Source organism: Grampus griseus (genome assembly GCF_964374135.1).
Source record: "Grampus griseus genome assembly, chromosome: 17".
Lineage (NCBI taxonomy): Eukaryota > Metazoa > Chordata > Mammalia > Artiodactyla > Delphinidae > Grampus > Grampus griseus.
The window spans coordinates 8,438,669-8,465,965 of NC_139011.1; the positions used below are offsets into that span (position 1 = coordinate 8,438,669).

At 47.5% G+C, this 27,297-nt stretch overlaps 1 protein-coding gene across 1 annotated transcript in view; it reads right to left on the reverse strand.

The window, feature by feature from the left end:
* The window catches only part of TG (thyroglobulin), a gene marked incomplete at both ends in the record, with an annotated part of 242,150 nt that overhangs the window by 212,730 nt on the left and 2,123 nt on the right, over positions 1-27,297 (reverse strand). The window contains 13 exons of the mRNA XM_082675311.1: positions 123-225; positions 2,244-2,356; positions 2,926-3,003; positions 3,603-3,740; positions 5,754-5,993; positions 10,739-11,326; positions 12,191-13,291; positions 18,138-18,323; positions 18,514-18,657; positions 19,131-19,237; positions 24,980-25,139; positions 25,504-25,707; positions 26,844-26,941. Of these exons, the coding sequence (XP_082531437.1) occupies positions 123-225; positions 2,244-2,356; positions 2,926-3,003; positions 3,603-3,740; positions 5,754-5,993; positions 10,739-11,326; positions 12,191-13,291; positions 18,138-18,323; positions 18,514-18,657; positions 19,131-19,237; positions 24,980-25,139; positions 25,504-25,707; positions 26,844-26,941 (3,260 nt within the window). The remainder of the gene's footprint in view (positions 1-122; positions 226-2,243; positions 2,357-2,925; positions 3,004-3,602; positions 3,741-5,753; positions 5,994-10,738; positions 11,327-12,190; positions 13,292-18,137; positions 18,324-18,513; positions 18,658-19,130; positions 19,238-24,979; positions 25,140-25,503; positions 25,708-26,843; positions 26,942-27,297) is intronic.

The window sequence follows — 27,297 nt, forward strand, 5'->3', positions numbered from 1 at the left end:
AGGATAGAGGCTTGCGCAGCTCTGGAAGTGGTCGAGCTGGGACGTGAAGCCCCAGCTCTTGGGGCTCCACACCCGGTGCTCATGGGTGGGGTAGGGGGTAACGGGGGAGGAGCCATACTTACACTGGGCACTGCCGTTTGTGCCAGGCGGTGTGCCCTCTCCTGAGGCCGGGTCCACACACCAGGTGCTGGCCTCTGACACCTGCAGCCTGGCAAACTCTCCTGTCTGAGACAAAGCCGAGGTCGTGTCACCAAGGGCAGGTGATTTTGTAGCTGATACGTCAGTAGCCAGATGTCAAGAATGTTCCTTCAGAACCACTGGGGATGGTTTCTCCAAGTGGAAGGGGTGGGAGGAGGTGCTGTCCTCTTCCAGACCCTCTACATACATTATTTGAGTTGGTGATTTTAACAACCCCATGAGACAAGAACCACAGTTAACCCATTTTAGGGCAGGCGAAACTGAGGCTCACTCAGAGAGGGAAAGTGACAGAACAACATCCCATAGGTTGGGGAGCGGCAGACCCGGGCTGGGCCTAAACCCATCCAGCCCCAAAGCCCAGCCACTCTCTTGAAATAATGCCCCCCATTCCAGAAATGATTTTCAGCAAGCATCCCTTGGAGAAAGGGAGTCTGTAACACCTGTAACAGGGAATAAAGAAAAGGTAAAAGGCAGCCACCCAAACCCTGACCGGGGCCCCTGTCTCCTCGGCCTGCCCCAGGGCCAGCTGGGGGATGCTGGGGAAGCTCCTTCGATTCACTGGGGAGAGTTTCCTCATCTAAAAAAGAAGGAGGTGGGACTAGATGGACCCTTGAGCACGTTCCTTCTCAGAGCCCTTGATGGAAGAAAACATCATCTCTCCTGAGCGTGTGTAACAGCAGGTGTCGGGAGAGGGCAGCTCCCCCAACCTTCCTGGCCGTCACTGGAGGTTTCCTTGACTTTTCTTGGGCACTTGTTCGTTTTATACTCTGCTGTGCCATGTTCACAGACAAGAAATGACCATCATAACGACACCCGACATTTCCAGAGAACATACCAGGAGGCCCCCCCCTCCCTGGGGGTGTCATTCAGTCCCTGGGAGGTAGGGAGCCCACTGTCCTCATTCTACTCAGAGAGGCCCAGAGAAATCAGGTGATGCACCCCTGGGCGCACGGCTTTTTAGCTACACAGGTAAGAGTCAAAGCCAAGCAAAGGTTTGAGAAAACATGGGATAAAGACTTAAAATTGAGAACACTTTAGCCATTAACGTGAATTTTCTTCGAGAGTTGGGTCCAAGGCATAGCCATCCCGTTTGGGCAGTGGACGTCTTGGGTCCTGTTTCCTGGCACCTGGGTGCTCCAGGAGACAGGCTGGAAAACCACACGATCAGAGGTTCTCTGGGACCTGCTCTGAACCCCTTTTCCCTCCGTCAGAGCTGTGGTTTCTGCCTCTCCTCCTCCATGGGTGAACTCGCCACCCTGGATGATGGAGCAGACTCTCATTCCAGTGGTAGGGGGCTGTCAGCCAAAATAAAAGATTAAATTTCTCTATAAAACTCCATCATAATTGGGGTCCATGTTTACAGCACCAAACAATAATAATGAGGAATAATAATAAGGAAACTTTTGCTCAGTAATTTGCAGTTTCACTAACCTCTACACTGCTGATTTCATCTGATTTTCTTGGAGCCCCTTGGAGCCTAGCAGAGTGGGTGGCGGTGTTCCTATCACCCCTACTTCAGGGAAAGGGGCCTGAGGCACAGAGATTGCCATCATTTGGCACCTAAGTGGTTGATTCCAGCAAGAAGCTTTTCTCTAAGAGCTTTCACATCAGTCACTGCACTAAACCATGACAACCCTCCACGGAGCTGCGGAGGGAAATACATTACGTCCCCCATTTATGTTGAGAAGCTAAAACGTGATGAGCATGGCGATGTGGCAAACGGCCTCAGAAACTGTACATGTGTAGATTATTTTTCAAAGAGTTTTCATTAAAGATATTTCCTTAGGGCCTCAAAACAATCCTAGCGCTAGGGAAGGTTAAAATGTGGCCTGATCTTAGGATAAAACAAAGTACAGAGAAGCACAGAGAAGGTAAATAAATTACCCAAGTTCACACAACTAGGGTCAGCCAGGGCTGGGACAAAAACCCAGGTCTAGAACTCCTGTGAGTTTTCAACTAAAACAAATTTATTGAAAACTAGAAAAATTACCATCCAGGAAGTTCTAGCTTCCCTCTCAACCCTTCCTGGGCCTTCACAGGCTTACCTCTAAGCAGGTTGGGATGAACAGGTCTTTTGGAGATGGGTTTCCTTGGGAACCAGCCTGTTTCCAACTGGAAAGCAGCGCCCTGGCTCGAGACTTCTCACAGCTGGTGGGGCCTGGCAGGGAGAGAGGGGACCTCTTAACAGACTGGCCATGGGTGCCAAGGAAGGGTGGGGAGCCCAGGTTGGCCCGAGTGTCAGAGCCGTGCATCTGGGTGGATGGAGGTGCCTTATACATAGAGCTGGAACCTCAGAGAAGAAGCAGGCTGAGATTCTGGGACAAAGACCCACATGGGACGTATCATCTCTGACGTGTAATGTGAGCGCTTGATTGCACGGGTCTGAACTCAGGAGAGAGGTTAGACTATAGACCAGATGCAACGTGGCTGCTGAAAGTACAGAAGTGGCAGAAACTGCCCAGGGAGCAGCCCAGGGAGCAGGTGCAGCGGGGAGACCTGGGGCTCCCTCTCCCCCTGCAGCTGCCTCTCTCCACCTGGGAAACGAGGAGCACCAATTAGGAAGGGCCAAGGTCAGGGAGAGTCTTCCAGGCCTGGGGACTAGAGGAGGCGTGGTCTGGCTGCCCTCAGGGGCTTGTCTGAAGGGCTGGCCCACGGAGCCTCCCCAGGCTGGGAGTGGGCACCACCCACCAGAGCACCCACCGCCCGGGTCAGGGGGGCTTCTCTTACACTGCGGGATCTGAGGGGAGCGGGCAGCCAGCGAGGTAGGGACGTACTCTCCCTTCCCGTCCACACACCAGCAGTGCCCTGGAAAAGAGCCACAGCCAGAGTTCAGGAAGCGCCCTGAGGGACCTGCCCCGAGTGTCCCGCAATACACACTACTATATATAAAATAGATGACGAATAAGGACCTACTGTACAGCACAGGGAACTCTACTCAATGCTCTGTAATGGCCTATAGGGGAAAAGAATCTAAAAAAGAGTGGCTATATGTATATGCATAACTGATTCACTTTGCTGTACACCTGAAACTAACACAACACTGTAAATCAGCTGCACTCCAATAAAAATCTTTCAAAAATTTTAAAAAACTTTCCTTATTTGCATGCATAGCAGTGCCAGTAAGGTCCCTCTCCCATCCTCCCATCTGTCTGCCCTCCCCAACATTGTCCACAATCACAGGCCTTAACACCCAGAAACCTCAGCAACCACTCACGTGACCTTTGGGCTGGTAGAAGGCCACTGCTCCCATTGTACAGATGGGACAACCAGAGGCCAGAGAAACTAAAGGACTTGCCCCCAGCCGCCAAACAGCAGCCTAGAGTCCAGCTCACTTGCCCCCCAGGGCCGGGCTCTTTCCTCTACGTGGTGTCACTTGGCCTCCCCAGGGCGCCCGCCCCCCTCACCAGTTGCGGCGTGGCACTGCACGGGCTCCCAACTTCCGAATGCGTCACACTGGGGCACGTAGGTGCTGGACCGCAGAGGGGTGGATGCCTGTGGGGATCTGCCCAGGTGGACACGGAGTCTCTGGTAGAAGTCAAAGGCTGGAGTCAGGAGAGAGGAGCAGAGATGTGAGTGCCTGACTGGCAAAGCCCGGGCCGCGTAGGCTCCATCCTGAGAATAGCCACACAGACCCTGTTTCAACATAGGCAGCCTTTTTATTTATGTGACAAACACTTCCACCCAAAATAGGCTCACTGAGCAGTGGGTAGGCACTCACCAGATTGCCCATTAAAAATAAAAATGTAAAAAAACATAAAACTAAAATGTCAGCTGATGGGAATTCCCTGGTGGTCCAGTGGTTAGAACTCTGTACCTCCACTGCAGGGCGCACGGATCTGATCCCTGGTGGGGGAACTAAGATCCCGCAAGCTGCAAGGCGCGGCCAAAAAAAAAAGAAAGAAAAGTGTCGGCTGAAGTTTGAAGGAATGGAATCACTGTTCCTCCTTCTTCAGGAATTCTCATTTAGAGCTGATCAGGTCAACACAGTGTCTTCAGGCACATGAGATAGCAGTGATCACTGATGACACTTATCACACGTTGACTATGTGCCACGCACAGCTGCGTAGCAGCTACCTTTCCTCCTGCGCCCACCCCTCCCCCTCACGAGGACCTGGGACACTGCTACCAGGTTCTGATGGTCAAAGACACTTTGTGGCCCTCAATCTTTTTCTGCGCTGGGCCTGAGGGGAGGGAAGGAAGGAGAAGAGAAAAAAAGAGGAGAAAAGAATCAAGGGTGGTTAAGCAACATTCTCCAGGTTCCCACTATCTGTTGAGTGCTGTTCTAGGCCCCAGGATATAGAGAATAAGACGGGTGCCTTGTCCTCCCAAAGCGACGGCTGATGAGCAAGAGAAGCAGGAAATAAAGATGGCTCTTGGGAGACTCTCACATGTGGTTAAGGAAATAAAGACATGTGAAACCCAATGTCAAGGTGGCGGCAGACATGCCAGGAACATGAAAGCAGGGAGGCTCCAGCCTGTGGGCGTGGGCGCTCGTCATCTCAGTACAGAGGTGAGGGGAACACTGCTTGGCTGTTTTGTGGCCCAAGCCCAGAGAACCCCTGACAGGGAATCAGCTAAGCTGACAAGGGGCTGGGAACTCGGGTCTGCTTGGAGATGGACGAATCGGTCCTCCCTGCCAAGTTGGTGCAGGGTCAGCGAGAGGACTGCAGAGACATGGGACCCTGCTGCCAGAGCAGGCTGCAGGTGCTGGAGGATGAGATGGGGCCCTGGGATGAGACCAATCTAGGCTCCGAGCCTGGCCATACCAGGCAGCAGGGGCATGGGACGGAGGCCCGGGGGCCAAACCACCAGCATCGCATCCAGGCTCTGCTAGTTATTAATTAGGTGAACTTGGGCGTGCGACTTAACCTCTGTTTCCACATTTGAAAAGAATCAAAGATGGGGATTATAGCATCATTCTCATGGAGCTGTTGGAGGACCAAATGCAAAGATGCAGTAATCTGCTTAGCACAGGAAGTGCCTGGCCAGAGGTACATTTCAATTAGTTGAAACGTTGAGCTGTTATTAGGCCAGAGCAGTGTCAGCCCTCTGAGCATATTTCTGTTATATGCAGGTACTAAGTTGTGCTTTTTGGAATTACTACCTGGATTAGATTCGCTCACATGAGGAAGGTGCCTAAACCCAGAAGTTCCTCAGTTAGGAGGGTTCCTCTCCTTTCCCCCTTGGAGGGGTGTTCCTGAATCCTTGGAAATGGGGGGAAGCCTCAGAACATGCCATGAGGGGAATGGGAGCATTTGGGGCTCACATATTTGAACCTTCTAACCAGAATGCTTGGCTTCCTGGTGGGCGGCAGGCACCATCTGCAATACAAAATGTGAAGCCCTGCCCCCAAGGGGCTCTGCTGGAGGATCGGGGGACATCTTGGAGAGGTGTGCAAAATTCCAGCTTTGGCTGGGATCACAAAAAGCCTTTGTCTTTTCCGGAATCCATGGGCCCAGGGAAACCACAGTCCTGAAGATGACTGAAGAGGAACTAATTCAAGCTCTTGCTTCCTCCAAAGAAGGAACAAGAAACCAGAAGCACCGGGCACTCACTGGACAGAGCTGCCAATCGAATGGCATAATCACTCCCGCTCAGAAACTTCTCCAATAAAGTCTCTCGGGGCAGGGAGAGGCGAGGAAGGGCCAGCTCCTCGTCCGTCAGCCGGATTCCTTTGGCCGCTAGGAAACTCTCTCCCAGAGGGAACCGAGAACTGTTGGAATCCATGACGATCTCTTCTGCTTCCTTAATGAACTGCAGGACACGAAGCTTCACTTGCTCACAAGAGCCAGGACCTAGGGAAGTAAAGACATCACAGACGGATTCATCCACCTCGTGTTGCTCCCTTTGACCCCTTTGAAGTATGTGAGCATGTAGACACACACTCACACACACACTCACACACACACTCACACAGTCACTCACACACACACACTCTCTCTCTCACACACACACATACACACACACACACACACACACACACACTCACACACATATTTCTGCCTCTGCTGTTTCCTTCACCTCAGCTCTTTCCACAACCTGAAATGTTCTTCCTGTTTTGTCTCCACAATTGCATTCACTCAACATTTATGGAGTATCTATTTTGTAAGAAGATTAGTAGTAGTTAATGTTTATTTCATGCCAGGCATTGTACTATGAACATTTACACAAACAATTTAATTTAATTTATTAAACAGCCCAGTATGATGTTATTATTATGTGTGTGTTACAGATGACAAACTGAGCCATGGTGAAGTCATATAACTTTAAACAAGCTCCTAGCTGGCAAATAGTTGCTTCAGAATTCCAGTCTAGTCAGTATGACTCTAGAACCAGTGATGTTGACCAGCTGCCTCAAATGGAAGGATGGACAGATGGATGGATTGATGGATAATAGACGGATAAATGCGGGAATGGACGGATGGATGGATGAGTGGATGGACGGATGGATGTATAGACCACAGATGGGGGAACGGATGGATAAATGGGGGAATGGATGAATGGATGGATGAGTGGATGGATAGATGGATATCAAAAGTTGAAAGAAGGCATTGTAATTTAGTAAAGAGTTATTCTTGTGAAAGGGAAAGAGCATGACTCTCAGAGACCTCTGGGTTCAAATGTCAGCATGATCTCTTATCAGCTGTGTAATAATGTACTTAACTTTTCTGAGCTTCAGTCTTGTGATCTGTGAAATGGGGATAATCAGGGAATCTACGCCATAGGGTTTTTGTAATTATTCTATGAGTGTGGCAGCTGAAGTGGTTGGCACATGTCTGGTACATGCTGTCCTCGAAATTGTTACTACTATAAAAAGCCACCGAGCCATATTTATTTCAATCAATCACACTGAATTCAACAGCGAATGTGTTCAGTAGATTCTTTTGAGAGCACAGGATTACCAGAAACTCTTGACACCTAGGATTTGAAGACATTGATTTCTGTGGATGTTCTTGATCAAAAAATCTATTCTCTCAATCCCACGGATTTGGAATCCCTGAAGCAAAAGTTCACATTCAAAACTCTATGCTTACTGCTCATGTCTTTCAGAATAGACTGAAGATTCCATAACTGGACACTTAAGACCTTTGAAAATCTGGCCCCAATTTACCTTTAGTCTCTCTTTCTATAATTCCCTCCTAAGTACCCTGCCCCCCTTCCTACCACCTTTCTCCACCCATCCCCAACAAAGCAGACCCTTTCACAGTCTCCCTGACCCGGCACATCTATTTCCTCTGTCAGGAAGGGCTGGGCAAACATCCCTCACGATCCAGAAGATGATGCCATGCAAATCTTTCCCCAACTCCCCATTCGGTGAGTAGCCCCATTCTCTGGGCATCCTCCGTCGTGTCTTCTGTGTTCACACTTCTGTTCTATCATTTCAGTTTATTACCCGATGACAAGTCAGTTTCTCACACTAGGCTCTGAGCCCCTGGAGGACAGACACCATAACTTTCTCATGATTGTTTCCCCGTCACACGGCACAGTGCTCACAGTAGGTGGTCCATAAATGCATATGAAGTGAAGAAAGCAAACTGCAAACAGGCCAGAGATGGCAATACGGACAGGACCTGACATCATACCCCTAAGGGCAGGAGCCATCATCCCTGCATGTGTGCAGGAAGTTACTGGTCACCTCCTTACTTACTGTCAGTTGTATTAATCCAGTTAGTTGAGGACTTTCTATGTACTGGACCTGGCACTTTCCATCTATTATCTGCTATAATTCTCACACCAACGCTTTTGAAGTAGTTATCTGTCATAACCCAGATTTTACAGATGAAACTAAGACTAAGACGGGCGACCTTTCTCTAGCTCACAGAGTAGGAGGTAACAGAACCCGGATTCAAGATGCCTAGGGCTCTGTCTTCTAGGTCCATCCTTCTCAAATTTTAGGGAGCATTAGATCCACATGAGGATCTTGCAGAAATGCAGATTTTGATTGAGCAGATGGAGTCCGAGATTCTGAATTTCTGACAAGTTCCCAAAGTGGTGCTGATGCTGCTCGAGTCTGATGCTATGAGCATCAGGGCTCTGAACCAATGGCCACCAAGCCCTTCTGATAACACACCCCTATCAACGAAAGAGTTTGAACATGCACCCTAAAACATGTGCATTTCTTTATTTATAAAGCATATGTATGTACCGGTATAATAAGGTGCTGGGTACAGTTTTCTCAGCTGTTTCAGCTGTCAACAATTAATGGCAAAAACAAAAACAGAAATGTAAAAGGAAGAGATAAAATACTAAATATAAATGGAAGTTCTAATACTTTCTTCCCAGTGGATTATTCTATAAACCCGGGTGGTCTACTCTACACAACCTCACATTACTCAATGAAAGAGATGGTATATTCTAAGTTCAGCTCCAACGCTTTGGTGAATAAGGTCTCAGAGTGAATAAGACTAGCTACTGAATTTACTAGGTGCTTTTGGTATCAGCAACTCAGGCCCCAAAAATTAGATCCAAAGAGGACCAAATTCAGTCTTAAATCATCTAAAAATACAGGAATGTCCCCGTGTAGGAGACCTGACCATTGGTCCAGAGAATCTCAAAAAATAAATGAGACTTCTTATATAACAGTCATGCTGACATCTGTGTGTTGACTTTGAAGGTCAGCCCATTGCTAGGACTTGACATGTTAAAGGAGAATCCTAGTAGTGGGTCTCCAGGCTGTTCAAGATGCCCAGGGAATTACCTGGGCGTTCTCATCACATATTCCTATCACCAAAAACCCACTTCTGCTAAAGCCTAAACTTCGGCTAATGTCAAAATAGTGACACTAATTCAAAAAAATACATGCACTCCAGTATTCATAGCAGCATTATTTACAATTGCCAAGATATGGAAGCCACCTAAGTGCCCATAAACAGATGAATGGATAAAGAAGATGTGTATACACACACACACACACACACACACACACTGGAATACTACTCAGCCATAAAAAAGAATAAAGTTTTGCCATTTGCAGCAACATGGATGGACTTGGAGGGCATTATGCTAACTGAAATAAGTCAGACTGAGAAAGACAAATACTGTATGATATCACTTATATGTGTAATCTAAAAAATACAACAAGCTAGTGAATATAACAAAAAAATAAGCAGACTCAACAGATACAGAGAACAAACTAGTGGTTACCAGTGAGAGTGGAGGGACAATATAGGGATGGGAGAGTGGGAGGTGCAAACTATTGAGTATAAGATAGGCTCAAGGATGAATTGTACAACATAGGGAATATAGCCAATATTCTGTAGTAACTGTAAATGGACTGTAACCTTTAAAAACCGTTTAAATTTTTTAAAATTTTTAAATAATAAAATTTTAAAAATTGTCTGATTAATTTTAACAATAGCCAGAAAGGTCTGGACAATGTTGAACATTGCAAAGGATGAATGGAGAGATTTTATTGGACTTGAACAGCTATAATATTACCTGTAAAATTAACAACTGCTAGTTAGTGAGCTTCTGCTTTGGTAATACCAGTGTTGAATCTGTCTGGCTGCTCTTTCAAACTGATGGCATGGCTATTTGGTGGTAAGGCATTTTAGTTTAAGACACAGAGTCAGCTACATTCTGTTTATGTCATACACCATAGCTTTGTTGTAAGTCTTCTGCCACAAAGCTGCACTCACAGGCCTCCTTCAGCAGCTCTTCAATTAGCCCTTGAATTAACCCCCCTCAAGTATAGATAAATAAAGGCACTTTGAAGACAGAAGCTCTTCCTGAGGTCCAGAGCACCTAGCAGTGTCCTTATAAGTAACAAAACCATCACAATATGTGCTGGTTAACCAAACGATGCACCTACTTAGGACAGATTACTAAAGCATTCGCCATACGGAGCAAAAGCCAGGTCATATTCACTTTATAGCCTTCACTGGGCTAAGATAATGCTTTGCACACAGAAGACATCCAGTTAAAATTTGAGGCATTGATTTAAATAATCGATTATATGAAAATTTAAAAATGAATTACATTAACTTTGCCGATGCCTGACTGTGTAGATGTAGGGAACTCACTTCCCTTCTGTGAGCCTCGGTGTTACGGACTGAATGTTTGGGTCCTCCTCAAAGGGATGTGCTAAAGCCCTAATCCCCAATGGGATGGTATTTGGAGGTGGGACCTCTGGGAGGTGATTAGGTTTAGGTGAGGTCATGAAGGTGGGGCCCTCAGGATGGAATTAGTGTCTTAAAAAATGAAGAGACCAAAGCTCTTCCTCTCTCTCTGCCATGTGAATACACAGTGAGAAGGTTGCCTTCTGCAAGCCAGGAAGACGGCTCTCACCAGGAACCGAGTCTGCCGGCACCTTGACCTTCCACCCTCCAGAACTGTGAGAAACAAATGTCTGTTGGTTGAGCCCCTCAGTCTGCTACTCTGTTACAGCCTCCTGAGCTGACTAATACATTCAGTTTTCTCAGTCATACGTTGAAGGGATGTACCTGGCCTTCTCTAAACTCCATTCCAGCTTTGACAATACACTCCCACCAGATACCCATTTTTAAAACCCACAAATTCAGCTCTTCGTGGTTTAACTCACATGCTGGGACCTTGCCGGGCTCGGTCCGGGTTCCTTCCAGCTTTTGACCAGCCTCATCCACACACCAGCAGCTCCGGAGGTCGAAGTGGGCCAGTGGCGTGCTGAAGTCTGAGTAGGGCCCTGGGTATCGGCTGAGCTGGCCGTTTAGGATCTGCCAGAAGACGGAGGGCTCCAGAAGGATGTTCCCTCCGGGCTGGGTCAGGTTCCCTTCCAACACTGCCAGCGGGACATCTTGGACTGACGAGTATCTTGCCAGCCCTGGGAAGATGTCTTGTTGGCCAGTCTCATACAGACTTTGAATAAAGAGACGGAAGTTTCTGGAAGCCACTTCTCTGTAGCTCCTGACCTTCATTAGCAGCTCTGCAGGGCTCAGCTCCTGGCCACCACGGTTCTGAGCTCGCCACTGTTCATACCACTCAAAGGCCTGCTCGGGGGGCCCGTCACATTGCACGCGTCTCCACTGCCCGCTGGCACTGCACTGCGGGATATAGATGCTGGAGAGGGTGGGCAGCATGCTGGGATTAGAGACCAGGGCCCGCACCGTCCCAAGGAAGGCGCGCTCAGCCTGTAACTGACAGGGTGTGGGGCCTGGGGAGGAACAAAGCACAGGTACGTCAGGTTAAGAAGTTTAATAAGCCCCGAAGACCGAGATGGAAGACCTTAACTGTCCAAACTCTATCTAACACCTTATACAACCATAGAGATGCCATTAACCTTAAATTTGTAAGTATCATCCAGAAAGAGAACATCCCCATCACTAAACGAACACGGTTGAGACCAGCTGTTGTCAGCACGGCAGACACGTACGTGGCAGTTCCTTAAGGCCAAATAAATCTCCCTATTCACTCCTTAGAATGGTAAACATTATCAAGACCTTTCTGGACAATTTTTAAATCAGCCAGCATAATTTTTTTTTTTTTTTTTTTGCGGTACGCGGGCCTCTCATTGTTGTGGCCTCTCCCGTTGCAGAGCACAGGCTCCAGACGCGCAGGCTCAGCAGCCATGGCTCACGGGCCCAGCCGCTCCGCGGCATGTGGGATCTTCCCGGACCGGGGCACAAACCCGTGTCCCCTGCATCGGCAGGCGGACCCTCAACCACTGTGCCACCAGGGAAGCCCGCCAGCATAATACTTAAAATGGATAAACAACAAGGACCTACTGTATAGCACAGGGAACTCTGCTCAATATTAAGTAACAACCTAAACGGGAAAAGAATCTGAAAAAAGAATAGATATATGTATATGTACAACTGAATCACTTTGCTGAACATCTGAAACTATCACAACATTGTTAATCAACTATACTCCGATATAAAATTAAATGTTAAAAAAAGAAAACAGCCAGCATATTTTGCCATAACAGAAGTTGGGGCTTTAGCTACAGCGGTAAGGCACTGTGTCAGGGGCCCAGAGGAGAATCAGAGTCTGCAGATTGAATACCCAACAGACTTACATTGCTTGGGTTCTCCAAGTTCACTTTGAGTTCCGGGAATAGGCTGACCCTCGGCGTCCACACAGTAACACTCTGAGTTGAAGCACTGGACAGGGAGGAAGTGCCCCTCACTGGTACAAGAAGGGACAAACAGGCTGGACCCGGCAGGCTGGCTACCCAAGAGGCTTTGCATGTGCATCCTTTGCTTTTCACACTCTGTGGGGCACTTCGGTTGTCCACCTCTGACCCTGGAGCCAGCAAGTTCTTGGCCCTGGGCATCCACGCACCAGCATTCTCCAGCAAAGCACTGGACCTCCTTGTAGCTCCCTTCTGCAGTGCATGATGGGACAAAAAGGCTGCCAGGTGTCTGCCCACAGCCCTGGGAGCTAAGCACCATTTCCATCACGTCACCTAAATCCTTTGCTTTGTCCTCTGGCACAGAAATAGCATGCTGCAAGAAGAGAAGGAATTCTGGAAGCTCCAGGAGGGAAGAAAGGAATTTCATGGCATTTTGATTCTCTTGTAAGTTGATTTCAAAGCCAAAGCTGCCCACAACTGGCTTATTCATAGCAGCACCCCTCTTCAAGGCTTCAGGGGCTTCCCTGGCAGGATTTGAATCCAGTCCCACGGAGAAGGGCTTGGCTGGATCTGCTAGTGCCCATCCATTTTGGAAGCCTGGGAGACCAAGTTGCTGGAAAAGGCGACTGAAATTAAACGTACCTCTTGGGCCCAGGGCTCCAGACAAGTTAAACTGGATGACATTCTCCAAAAATCTCCCTCCAAAGAGGTTTTGCTGGAGTCGCTTTGGGTTGGTGGTGAACTGCAGGGCAAGACGGGCCAGCTCTTGGGAGGGAAGAATCCCTCTGATGGCTTCTTTGAGGAGACTTTCTAGGGCAGCAAACCGTGTATCCTGCCCTTGTACCATTGGGTGGAGAATCCCAGAATCCACAAAGAGCTCCTTGATCAAGGAGGGGCAGGATGAGGCAAATCCAGTGACTCTCTGAGAGCCCGGTCCTTCCTCGGGAGCCAGGAACAAGTCATGCCGGCTGAAGTAGCCCGAGGGCCCAAAGCGGAGTCTGGAAATGGCCCGCCGCCTCTCAGAGGGACAGGACTGGTCTTCAGCTGCAGGAGAAATGCAAACAGAGATGCAAACAGAGAAATGGTTTTACTATCACCAGTAACCCTGACACAAGGCCTCAGATCTTTCTGGTAGTGAGATGAAAAAAGTCAGTCAGGGACCGAATTCACACCTCTTGCTTCTCTGTATCTTTGTATTAACACTTTCTTCCTTCCCCCTGAGCAGAACCCGTGGCTCCCATCTTGGGGAGTAAGGACTCCAGGTGACTTGACTTTCTCTCCTAGATTTCATTACAGGGTGACCTCCCCCTCAGGCTGGGCTCAGAGACACCAGCTCACTTTCTGGAACGTTGACCACACATTCACCACCATGAATGGTGTCTCTTCACCAGGTGTCCTGCCTCGCCCAATATTCAAGTCCACCTGGAACCTCAGAATGTGATCTCACTTGGAATGAGCATCTCTGCAGATGTCATTAGTTAAGATGAGGTCATACTGGATTAGGGTGGGCCCTAAATCCAATGACTGATGTCCTTAAAAAATGCCATGTTACAGAGAAGATACACGGGGAAGAAAAACACAGGAAGATGGATGCAGAGGCAAGAGTGAGGCAGCTATAAGCCAATGAATGCCAATGATTGCCAGCAAACATCAGAAGCTAGGAAGGGGCACGGAAGGAGTCTACTCTGGAGCCTTCCGAGGGAGCGCGGCCCTGCTGACACCTTGATTTCAGACTTTTGGCCTGCAGGACTGTGAGAGAATAAACGTCTGTTATTTTAAGCCACCCAGTTTGTGGTCATTTCTTACGGCCCCCCTAGGAAACTACTATACCAACAAATTCCTATTTGTTTTTAATGAAATGTTGTTTTCCAGTATTCTCCTACTGGAATTCTTAATGGCCTTTAATGCTTCATCATATGCTCTTCATGTGGCTTCCAATTCCTCCTTGTGGGTCATTTCATCTAGGCTAACTCGTTTGTAGTCTGTTTGAGGATAAGAACCATACTTTAAGTGCTATTGGTATTTCCCATAATTAGAAATATTTTCCTATGTTTCAACATATTGATACAGTATTTAGGAATTATGATATTTCCCATAATATAATACAATAATGCCCACTCAGCAAACACACTTAGCACATTCTCCCAGGCTTCTTGACCTTCCCTTGAAATTATTAATTAGATAGTATTAACTCAGTTAACTCAATATATGTGTGGTCAGGTCATTCTATCTGAATATCCTAAGTTGACTGTCATCCCATTCAGAGAGAAGATTTTAAATTCAAACTCCGATTGTCTCAGTCACATAGGTGGAAGGGAGAGAGCTCCATTTTTCTCCATAAAACCATAAATCTTAGAAGTCCTTTGCGATCCACCCACCCGCAACTTTTCCAAATAATTCTTTTCCCTCAATTCACATGGGTGCCAAAAAGGAAGTCAGCCAATTTTCCTCTGTAACCAGGCAATAAAGAGCTGGAACTTGCAGTCAGAGAGAGTGAGAAAGACTGGCAACATCTGAACACATAACACATCCGTCCATGAGGCCACAGCTTCCTCTAATGGATATTACAGCAAGGTATGGAAGAAATCAAGCTCACGGCTCGGCTTACTCTCTTTCCAAATTAAGAGCATATTGTGTCCATTCATTTGTTATGTAGAGTTACCAAGGCAAAAAAAAAAAAAAAGAAAATTCAGATATTCGTTCCATTTGGCATTTGTTTCCATGGAAACAGGACTGATACACCAGAGAGAAAAAGTAAAAAAATATATATGATCCATGCATTTGGAAGTACTTTTGGTTTTAATTTGGAAGACCACAGTTCTTCATTTTTACCTGGAAATTGGAGGGCACAATATTCTCTGGGTTTTAATAGAACCAAAGTGTAATTGTAAGACTATCTTCAAGGCAGAGCTTCAGAATGTTCTTTTCCTACATCCTCACACTTAGCAGATAGGATGGTACCCAATACTGTGCCAAGAACTCAAAATGTTAAGTTGGAGAAATCAACTGGTTTACCAGGAAGTATTGAAAGAACATTAACACATGTCTATTTTGAGCCTCTAAGAAGACTGTACTCCTCCTTCACTGTTTCAGATCTTGCCCAGGCCATCCAGTTCACCTAAACTGGAAGCCTGCAAGTGCTCCTGGATTCCTCCCGCTCCACCGCTAACACCTTTCAGGGTCTCACTGCAAGGTGGAACAGTCTTTTTTTTTTAAGATTTTCTTTTTTTGATGTGGACCATTTTTAACATCTTTATTGAATTTGTTACAATATTGCTTCTGTTTTACGTTTTGGTTTTTTGGCCACGAGGCATGTGGGATCTCAGCTCCCCGACCAGGGATCGAACTCACACCCCCTGCATTGGAAGGCGAAGTCCTAACCAGTGGACCGCCAGGGAAGTCCCTGGAATGGAGTCTTACTGGGATGCCTGGTGACATATCTCAAGTCCACACCCTCTTCCACAGCCCGCTACTTCTACTTCAGTATTGCTTCCTGTCCTGGGCTGAATAGGCTCCCCAGAACTCATGTCCTTCCTGGAACCTCAGATGTGATCTTCTTTCGAAACGGGGTCATTGTAGATGTAATGAGTTAAGATGGGGTCCTACTGGAGTAGGCTCTACTACTCTAGAGTGCTCTTAATTATAGGATTAAGTGGGCTCTTAATCCTATACAACTAGTGTCGTTACAAGAAGAGGAGATGAGATACAGAGGCAGACACACAGGGAGACAGCCATGTGACAACAGAGGCAGAGTGTGGAGTTATGCAGTCACGAGCCAAGGAACACCAAAGACTGTTGGCGTACAAAAGAATGAAACAATGCCATTTGCAGCAACATGGATGGACCTAGAGATTATCATACTGAGTGAAGTAAGTCAGACAGAGAAAGACAAATATCGTATGATATTGCTTATAAGTGGAATCTAAAACAAGGGTACAAATGAACTTACCTACAAAACAGAAATAGAGTCACAGATGTAGAAAACAAATTTATGGTTACCAGGGGGTAAGGGTGGGGAGGGACAAATTGGGAGTTTGGGATCGACATATACACACTACTATGTATAAAATAGATAACTAATAAGGACCTACTGTATAGCACAGGGAACTCTACTCAGTAGTCTGTAATGGCCTATATGGAAAAGAATCTAAGAAAGAGTGTATATGTATATGTATATGTATAACTGATTCACTTTGCTGTACACCTGAAACTAACATAGCATTGTAAATCAACTATACTCCAATAAAAATTAAAAAATAAAACAATTACGTTTCTGTCTAAAAACACAAAGATTGTTGGCGACTATCACAAACCAGGAAGAGGCAAGGAAGGATTCTCCCCTGAAGCCTTGAGAGCGAGCATGGCCCTGCTGACACCTTGATTTTAGACTTCTAGCCTTTAGAACTGTGCAAGAATAGATTTCTGTTGTTCTAAGCCACTCAGTTTGTGGTCATCTGTTACAGCCACGCCAGGAAAGTAACATAGGCCCCTTATCTCTCTTCAGGACACTGCAATGACCTTCAAACGCCCCACTACCTGCAGCTTGATGCTCCTGTACAATCTGTCCTCCAAAATGCCTGGGCTGTCTTTCCTACACACCAACCCCACACGGCACTCTCCAGCTTAAAAACCCTCAACAGCTCCTCTGACCCTCCAGGATGAAGCCCCCAAGCCTTTGCTTTGCTATGAAAGACCTTACTACCCCTGCCTTTCAGAGTTCCCCACCCCAAACATACTCCAACATGCTTTTTCTCTATCCTTCTCGCGGATTCACTGTTCATTAGCTCACCAATGCCTATTACAGATCTTCCTCCACTGTGGCGGGGTGACATCCTGATAAACCCATCGTAAGCAGAAAATATCATGAAGTCGAAAACGCATTGAATATCCAACATTGTAGCTTAGCCTCGCCTACCTTAAATGTACTCAGAACACTTACATTAGCGTACAGTTGGGTAAAATCATCTTAACACGAAGCCCATTTTACAATAAAGTGCTGAATATCTCATGTAAGTATTTTTTTTTTTTTTTGGCCTCACCGTGATGCTTGCAGGATCTTGGTTCCCCGACCAGGATTTGAACATGGGCCCCGGCAGTGAAAGTGCCAAGTCCTAACCACTAGATGGCCAGGGAATTCCCTCATGCAATTTATTGGATACTGTACTGAAAGGGAAAGACAGCATAGCTGTCTGGGTACAGAATGGTCATAAGTGTATGGGTTACAATCGAGTGGCTAATGGGGGGAGCTGCGGCTCACTGCCGTTGCCCATCATCACGAGAAAGTTTCATACCGCATATCTCTAGGCCGGGAAATGATCGAGATTCAAAGCACTGTTTCTACTGAATGTGTATCATTTTCGCACCATTGCAAAGTCAAAAAATTGTAAGTCAAACCATCATAAGTTGGGACCCTTTCGTATTTATATCCTTTTAATTTTGTTTCTCCTGCTCTTTGTAGAGAGAACACCTCTCTTTATTTTCCTCCTTCAGGAAACATCTTTATTTTAGAAGATGTTCAACAAGTGTCACCTCTTCCATGAAGCCTTCCTGGATATTTCCTTGTCATACATGCTGCGAGATAGGATTGACCCGGTTCTGCTCTGTGCTCCTTCAGCTATCAGCACACACTTCTCTCATGGCACGTGTACACTTAATTCTTCTACTATTCTCTGCGCTCCCTGAGGAAGCAACCATGCCTGATGCAGGACAAGAAATGTGCTGGAAATTAATGATGATAAACAGGTTTGCATCATGTTGAACCTGAAAGGCCTGTGGGGGCACCCTCAGGAGGCAGTGGAATTAATGGGTTATGAAGAGGTCCATCTGGAGAGACACTTAAAGTCACATAACCTGACGAGAACAAGAGAGGAGGCCTGGAGAGGACACCCACCACAGGACGGAGGCTCCCCTTGACGCCGCGTCCCCTGGATCTCCCGTCCCTGGGCGTCCACACACCAGCACGGTCCATCCCTCTGGCACTGTACCGCCTGGTACTCCCCATCTGGGCGGCAGCTCGGAGCGTAGGGGTGACCGAAGCTGGTGGCTGTAAACCGCTCCACTTCACATTTCGTGGGGCCTACAAGAGATCCGCGCGGTAAAGGAAAGGACAGTTGGTGTGTTTACAGCGTGCGTTCTGGGCGCTGGTAAGACTGTTTCAATCACTGCACCCACTCTGCTGGGACAGCCACAGAGACTGCAGCGACTTGAAACCCGAGTGGTTTTCTCCTAGCAGAAACACACACATCTGCCGTCGGCTTAGTACTTACATCGGAATCTGCCAGAGATGACTAGCTGCACCGCTAGGAACCGTCTCTGCAGTATTCGGTACAGGGTGGTCTCAGTGAAGGTGGAAGCAAGGTCCAGGCCAGCAAAAACGGTGTCGTAAATTTCATCGAGTAGCAGCTCCAAACCTGAGCCAAGACAGCAAGCGTTTGGAGGGATGGGTTCATTCAGACAGGAGGCCCTGACCTCGCTGCGTAAACAGATACGAAGAGGCCAGAGCCTCCACTGGCATCATTGTGCTTTGGGTCTGAACAAGGCTTTAATGGTTTTCAAAGTCAGGGCGGCTGTGTATGGTTGCACAGTTTGTTCACAGCACAAGGGAGCACAGCTGAGAGAGTGAGAGATTGCAGTCCATCCTGGGTCCTACTTGCCACGCTTGGAGCTGCATCTGCGCAGGGGAGGGGTGGGTCGGGGCAGGGGCTGGGCACCTCTTTCCAGTGTGTGCAAAGGCACCACGTAGACTAGCAGCAGCTGTGTTTAAAGGACCACCCCTGAAAGTTTGCGAAGGCCACGCCCTCCTCCATATCCAGGGCAGCCCAGCCGCTGTTTCTGATTGACAGGGAGTGACATTTAGGCTCTCGGGTCTGGCGAATGCGCTTACCTGTCTCAGCCAGCTCCCGCCCTTGGCTGTCCACACAGTGACAATACCCAGACACCTCCGGAAACCTTCTGCGAAAGGAACTGAAGGTCACAAATGCATCTGGGAACCTAAGAGACAATGGATTTATGACCACCGTTTCATAAAAAGCAAGTCATCAGGAGCTCTTCCTGTAGAAATAAATTAATGTGGCCTCATTTCATCTGGGGAAAAGAAATGGCTGCTTCTTTATTTCATGCCATTTGCTCCATGCTTCCTGCAGTAAATGTATTTTTTTTTTTTTCTAAATTGGTTGTCCTTGGCCAGAGCGAGGCTGGACCTGTGAAAATAAAGCTGTGCTTGGCTGTCATCCACTAATTAGCATTTTTCTCACTCGTGGCATTTGACCAATTTATGCCCAAGCGTGTGTCTCATAGGACCAGGCAGAAAACAGTTAATGAGCATTGCATTAACAAGTTCCTTTACCAGAATATAACCCTAGAGACTAAGGGCCAAGTGTGCTTTACAGACATATGGTACACATTGTAGATGATCTCATTTGGGGAGATCAGACGACTTCAGATCCCTTTACAACTTTTCAAGAGCTTGAAAGGAAGCCAGATTCCAGGATAGGAAATTCTTATGTAGGCCATTTCCCAGTCCCACAGTTGAAAAAAACACCAAATCAATGTGACATCACTAACAAGGACTATACATCCCTTGCCATAAATTGAGGAAAAGGATGCCTAAATCCTGCCTGACCCGGCAATTGCTAAAGGGAGCTAATTGGCTGGGCTCCCCATCCTGGAAGTAATATGAAGCCCAGGTGAGAGACGTAAAGCTGTATCAGTTCTTCCCACGGGCAATGACATAGCAACCAGAGAGGATGTGTTCATGTTTATGCAACACTGAGAGATTTATTGTATGCCCTATATAGCAAGTCTATGAAACCAAGTATAGTATGTTTCTACCTACATCTGGAAATATATCCCCAACCAATAAGTTAGCAGAAAAGCAGCTCTCTGCACAGATAGGTCTACTGCTGTGTAATATATTCTAGCAAAATGTTGAAAACAACCTTAATGTCCAAAGATATGAAAATTAAAAGTGAATTATAGTAAACCCCCCAAACAAATGCATGCATAACATTATGTAAAAAGCGTAGAATACAAAATGGCATGTACATATACTACAATTGCTCCTATGCACATGAACCAGTATTGGAAGGGAATATATTTGCAGGAACTGCTCAGAGCCTGAACACAGGGTGCACGAGTATTAGTTAATCTGAATGTAAATGAATGCACAAAACAAGACCTATGAACGCACTGTAGAATTATGGATTTTTTCCATGTTGTTGGTCTATGACTATGTGTATGTGAGTTAAATTAAAAAGAATGTTACACTAAGTGAGTTGAATAAAAGAAACTAAAAACTCACTTGGCCCAGTTGCTTCCACTGACAGGAGGTATATGACAGAAGTTCATTCATTGGAACATGGGACAATTCAATTACAAAAGTGCTAATAATAGTAGCATAATTACTTCCATTTATTGAACACTAATCTGTAGAAGACAACCTGCAAAATGTTTAATATATGTTGACTCATTTAATTCATTTAACCCTCCTAAAAGGCAGGTGGTATTTTTTTCATGCCCATTTTAGAGGTTAAAAAAGTGAGGTGTATTGGCCATGGGTCTTGAACCAGTGGTGGGAACGGGGGTTCAAATCCAGGGCTTCACCACCACGTGATCTCTGCTAATGGTGTTACGCAGTGTGTTTGGCTGTACCCAGTTCCTGCCCCATATCCTGAGAGGCAGTCCTCTGTTTTGACACTCTTCTTTCTAGGCTGGACACTGAGCTTTTCCTGGCATCTAATAGACAGTGATGGGTCACTCAGCTGGCCCGAGGTTCTGAAGCCCATTCCAGCATGAGGCACGGGAAGTTTAAATCACTCCAGTCCCACATTCCACCAATTCAACCCAGAGACCCATCTCAACCTTCAACTAATGGAAAAGGATGCTTCCCTTTCTTTGGATTTTATCAGGATGAGAATAAAAGAGTCCTCAAGAAGGAAAATTGTAGTGGAGGGGAAAATGATGGCGTTTCTGCTTTTATGTTCAGATTGTGGCCAACACAGAGTTAGAGAAATCACAAATGAGGCTCCGTGCGATACAAAATGTCAGGCCCTGCCAGGCGTCCGGTCCTGCTCACCTGCAGGGTAGGATTCGTGCCCCTGGACCCAGGGAGCCAACACCCCCTACTCAGTCAGATGCTCCAACCCTCTCCCAGATAGCCCCTCCAGACATCTCGCCATTGATGAAGACTAGCAGAGCCCTCCTCAAAGTCAAGCGCTGTGACTCCCACAGTGCCTGGGGCACTGCAGACACTGCAGAGGGTCCTGTGAGGGTAACAGGTGATGAGTCCACGAGGATGTCTCCACACACAGTCGCTCACACGTTCAGGTAACGAGGCCCCTTTACCACACGTTATGACGCATCTGCTCCTTCCCCCTGGATCACCTGTATCGCATGGGTTGCCAAGGCATTTGAAGAAGTTTGAACGAGCTCAGTCACTAAGGACGAGAACTGATAAAGAAACCAACTGAATTTAATTCGGGTCACTAAAGCCTTGATAATGGCATCGGCTCTTAAGCCCTTTACTACAATCTGCTTCGCCAGAATACGCTTCCCTAGTTAGTGGTTAGGTAAGGGCAATGTGAAAGGTGGGGGAGGGGCCAGAAGGACTAGCAAAGCTCACTCCATCACGTCACCCCATCATGACATGTTCTTTTGGTCACCGGCCAAACAAGTGTAGATAACAGCTGCCTTTTTCAAGAGGCAAAAGGACCTGCCTTAAATGGGCAAATGCTGTGACCAAGTTCAAGTGTAAATCATCACCCAGCACATCAAGAACCCACAACAAACAGGTTGGCAAATGAGGCTTCCAGGCTCCCTGTGGCCCCATGGAAACAGGTCAACTGCCTCACGCCACTTCTCCATGTGAATTTCCCATAGAAATCGCCTCAGATTCAACATGCCAAAAGCAAATTTGTGACTTTTCCTTTCCAGACTCTTCCTGTACCATCCATCCAGAAACCAGACCTTGGAGTCCTCCTTAACGTTTTCTCTCCCTCGCCTCCCATATATGTTCCTTCACCAAGTTCCATGGAGTCTACCAAGTCAATATTTGTCCAATCCCACTCCATCTCACCATGGTCCTCTCCATCACCTGCTCTGGTCCAAGTTGACAGCACCTCTCACCTGGACTCGTACGGTAGCCTCCGAACTTGTAGAGTCACCCCCAGGCACCCATTCTGCTCTTCCCTGACCCCAGTCCATTCTTTTCAAAATCCAAGTCTCATGGTTAATAAGATATACCCAACTCCCACTCAGGCTTAAAATTCTTGATGCAGTATTGGGGACGTACTGAAACTAAAAATTACTCCTTGTTTATGTGAAATTCAAATATCACTGGCCATCCGGTATTTTTTCAACTGGCGACCCTAGGTGTTATATCTAGACTCTCCACGTAGCCTCCGTGGCTCCTGACACTTTGCCCCAGTGGAGTCACTGGGGCTGGCACTGCCCAGGTCTGCTTATCAGAAAATTCCTGAATATGGCTGGGCTTCCAGTAACCAGCCACCTGACCCTTCCCATGACCTTCTTAAATCAGAATTCGCTCAGAGACATGCTTGCTTACATAAAAGAAAGGCTCCCATTTCAAGGGTAAACTTTTTTTGTTCCTTAACAATGGATGCTTAGTCCTGAATGTTTGCCTTTAACTCGACTGCCCTCTGGTGGAAGCAGCTATGAATTGTGCCTCAAGCTGGCACCTGCAAGAAGTTCTTTGATGACTGTAGGCCTACTGTATGCAAGGCTCTGTGCTCTATGCTGTGGGGAACAGAGATGAACTGAGGTTTTGTGGGATGGTAAAAGGAGACAGACAGCTCTGGGACCCACCAACTGTGACTCCTAGGCTAGGGTCCTTAACTTCTGTGCTTCAGATTCCCCACTGTGTGCCAGAGACCATCAGTTCCAATTATTTTTGTAAATATTGAAGTAAATGAAAGGATCTCAAATTCCCTGTATATAGTGAACATCCAGTTGAACTTGAACTGAGCACACGTTGGTTTGTATCAATGAGCATCAGTAAATCAGGCTGTTTGCAGATTCCTATGTGCACACGGGCAGGCCTTGTGGGGCGGGGAGGGGAATGTAACCTACATTTGCTGAATGTAACCTACATTTGCTGAAGCTGGTGATCTTCCTCACAGATGCATAATAATTTACAATTTTCGCAGTGGTTTCACAGACAAGGGCTCAGCATATCTTCACCGTGACCTAATGAGCCAGTGTTGTCCTTACAGATGGGGACACTGAGGCTCAGAGAAGTAAGTGACCAGGTCACTTTGCCAGCAGTGACAGAGTCAGAATGAGGGTCACAGGGCAAATGCTATGGGGCCAGGCGGGTAATGCAAACAGATGGAGCAGAGGTATATGGCAGCAGGACACGGAGAGACCCAGAGCAGCGGCGGGGGGCAGCGCTCAGTCCAAAGAGAACCAGCTTCTTGGTGCCATGCGACAATGCATGTAGCCCTCACCCTTGTTCTTCAGAATCAGGAATTCAGAATTTTGTGTGTTATGTAGAACATATAAAATTGCTGATGTTCAACTATTTTTACCTACACAAACGGAAATTTCACAGGATTCTACTTAAAATCCCCCAGTTTTTAAAACACTATGCAGCTCAAAAGAGACTTATCTCTGGGACAGTTCTTGGTCACAGGCTTTTATCTGTGACCTCTCCCGGCACATCCCTCTCTCTCATAGGGAAAGAAACTTGTTGTTTTGAAAGCCAGCCACATAAAGGCTCAGGTTCTCCAAGAGAATTCCTATCAGTATTCACAGACTAATATTCTTATTTATTTTCACTCAGAATGTTTCAATTATATCTGAAGTCTGTGCGAGCCCTTTACAGTAATAGAGTAGCCATCTTGAATAACCAGAAGCTATCCAGTTATTTGGGCCAAGATCTGTGATGCACCTCCCTTTTCATATTTGTTATTTAAATCTTTAAACTCATTGATAAGTGCAAACATACATGCAATTTATAAAAACGGTCCACGTTTTTTACGGAGCCATCATTTTTCCTTTTCCGCTGGTTCCCTTCTCCACAGCAACCTGACCCTCAAGGCGGCTGTGATAACCACACAGTATGTGCTCATTCATGTTTTTCTCTGCACCCACCTAATCCTATATGGACACAAGCACGATCACATAATATGAACGTAATATAGAATCATATATGCACATGAAGGGACCTGTCTGATGTTTGTTTTCTAAAAATTAAATCCTCTTACATGATCTGTACCTTGTGTATCGTATTATCTTAATGGGCTGCAGAATCCTCTCCGAATCAACTGGAATTGTTGATTTGCATTTTTTTTAAAAGGCTGCAGAAATATTTATGGCAGGTACACATTTATCCAGCCATCCACCTTGGGTTGTCAGCCACTTTGTTCCCAGTTTTTGGCTACAATAAGCAACAATGCAGTAGACATCCCAGAACGTACATCTTCACATTGTGGTGTTTTCATCTCCACGGGCTGGCCGGACCAGAAGGTTCGCCTGTTTTTAATCTGAATGGCTATTGCCAGCCCGCTCTGTGGGGAATGCTGTAGCCCTTCAGTCCGTCACAGCAAAGGAGCGTGAGGCCTCTGTCCGTTCCCACGGGCTGCGTGTCTCACACACACACACGCGCGTGAGCACGCGCGCGTCCCAGCATACAGTCCCAAAGCGAGCGGGAGCTTTGGCAGGAGATGGGAAGGGATGGCCCGTGACGAGCACGCTCAGGGGCCCAGCAGCCCTTACCTGTTGTAGCTGTGGACCAAGTCGAAGATCATCATGTCCGTGGTGTTGACGAACTTGCACTGCACAGACATGAAGGCTCCGTCTGGAGAACACTGGGGCGGGGACTTGTCCCCCACCCCATGGAGGAGACGGCGATTTCTTATCTCACAGCTCCCTGGACCTAAACATTTCCAAGAAAACAATTTTTAATTCTCCCATACAAGGAGGTGTGTATGCTTCTGCAGTGGAGGTGCATGGGTTCATACTACACTCGTGACAGCATCCCAAACAGGGACTAAGGCCTGGGACAGGAGACGCTCCTTGAAATCCTACTTACTCTTCTAATGATCAGCCGGTGAATGTTGCTGTCCACCACATGGAACTATCAGAAGGAATAAAACCTTCCTAAAATCCCTTCCTTCTCTGTGTCGAGGGCCAGGTCCTCTGCCTTTTCTCGGGGAGCCCTGACCCCGTTCTGGTTCCGATATGGCAGGCCGCCCACAGCCTCCACCTCCTCATGGGGTGCTGGTGCCGCTGGGACTTACATCGTGTCGGCCTCCCTCGCTGGCGGGTCCCGTACACCTCCATCCCTTCCATGTCCACACACCAGCACTGCTCCCGTCGCAGGTCGCACTGCACGGGCTCGTAATCCCCCGAATCCTGACACTGAGGGAGGTAGGATGTGGCCGTGCTGTTGATGTAGCTGCTCAGTAAGATCTGCTGCTTCTGCAGCTGGCAGAACGACAGACCTGTGGCAACAAAGAGTGGCGTCAGAGCAGGACAGCAGGGACGACGTAGGGGTCGTAACCCAGGAGGACCCTTCTCCCTCCCCAGAGGCGGGAAGGCAGGGCAGTCCTTCCCACAGCCCATGGGTGCTTGATGAGCTGGCAACAGCCTCAGGACCAGCGTTCCAACTGCCCAACTCTGTATCCCAGGATTTCTCCTGACATCCTGCGGACCGAGCTTGGAAGGGCAGATTTCATCGTGTCCCATGGGTCCCCGGGACACCCCACAGCCCTGCCACTGCAGAGGTGCAGTGTGAATGGAGTACAGGCTGGCTGTTGACAGCTTGTCTGAATTCAACTTTCCCCGCACACTTGCTGTGTGACCTTGAGGAAGTCTGTCACCTCTCTGTGCCCCACTCATGTTATCTACAGAATTAAAATACAACTGCCTTCTTCAGGTGCATGAGGACTAGTGACGTTAGTGATTACTGCTCCTACTGAATACCTACTGTGGGCCGGGTGTCTTATGTGCATTTTAAATCCTCTCAACCATCACAGTTGATCCTATAGCAGATACTATATTCTTGTTACAGACAAGGAACAAGAACTCGGTGAGAGCATGGGACCCAGCAGCATGCTGGCCCCCAAAACCAGTGCCCAAAACAGAGCTTTGCTCCATTAAAGGATAAGTGGTTCCAAGCTCAGTTTCACAATTTTAAGATGACCAGTGTAAACTGACCTTTGTTTTAGGCTGAACTGTGACATGCTTTAAATGGGGACTGGGCTTTCTCTGACTACTCATCGTAACAACCATTTTAACAGGAAAGTTTTCACCTCAGTCTCAAATTTTAGAAACACCCCAGGTGAAAGAACACTTCCTGTGCACGTGGCTGCTTTCTGGTTTCAGAGACCTTTGATGTCTGCTCCCTGTTGCTTCCTTCTTAGCACCAGGCACCGAGCCTGGCACATGGGGGAATTCAGAGGCGATAGCTAAACAAATGACTTGTCAAGTTGATTTTCACAGCAGTCCTGTAGGAGATAGGGTCGAATTCAAAGGGGAAGATCCAGCAGCCCATGGGGAGACTCACCCTTGACACACCCAAGCCTAGTGCTCTACCCAGGATGTGAGTTGTCCCCAGAGGGTCCCCCCGCCAACTTACAGGATGCAGGCCGCCCAGGCTGCCGGCTGCCGGGCACTTCCCTGCCGTCGGCGTCCACACACCAGCAGGAGCCTCCATCCTTCCCGCACTGGACAGTCCTGGGGGCAGGAGACACAGTCAGGTAGGTACCTTTCTTCTTCCTTTCCATCCCTCCAAGCTTTAATTCATTTAAACTGGGAAGAGATTGGTGTGGAGCAGGGCAGGTGACTAGAGAAAGGGAAAGCGCTGACACCTGTGACAGCCCCGCACATTCATTCTCCACCAGGCCAGTCTGCCAGCCCTGTAGCAAAGGCCACCCTGGTGTCCACGCTCCTGCCCCATGGAGGCTGCAGGGGGTAAAGGTGCCCCTTACGTGGACCAGAAGTGGGCAGACAGTGGCCTGGGTTATGGTTACTCAGGAAGCGCTCCATGGGTCTCCAAGGGGAAGTGATGGCTAAACTGAGGCGGAGGGGCG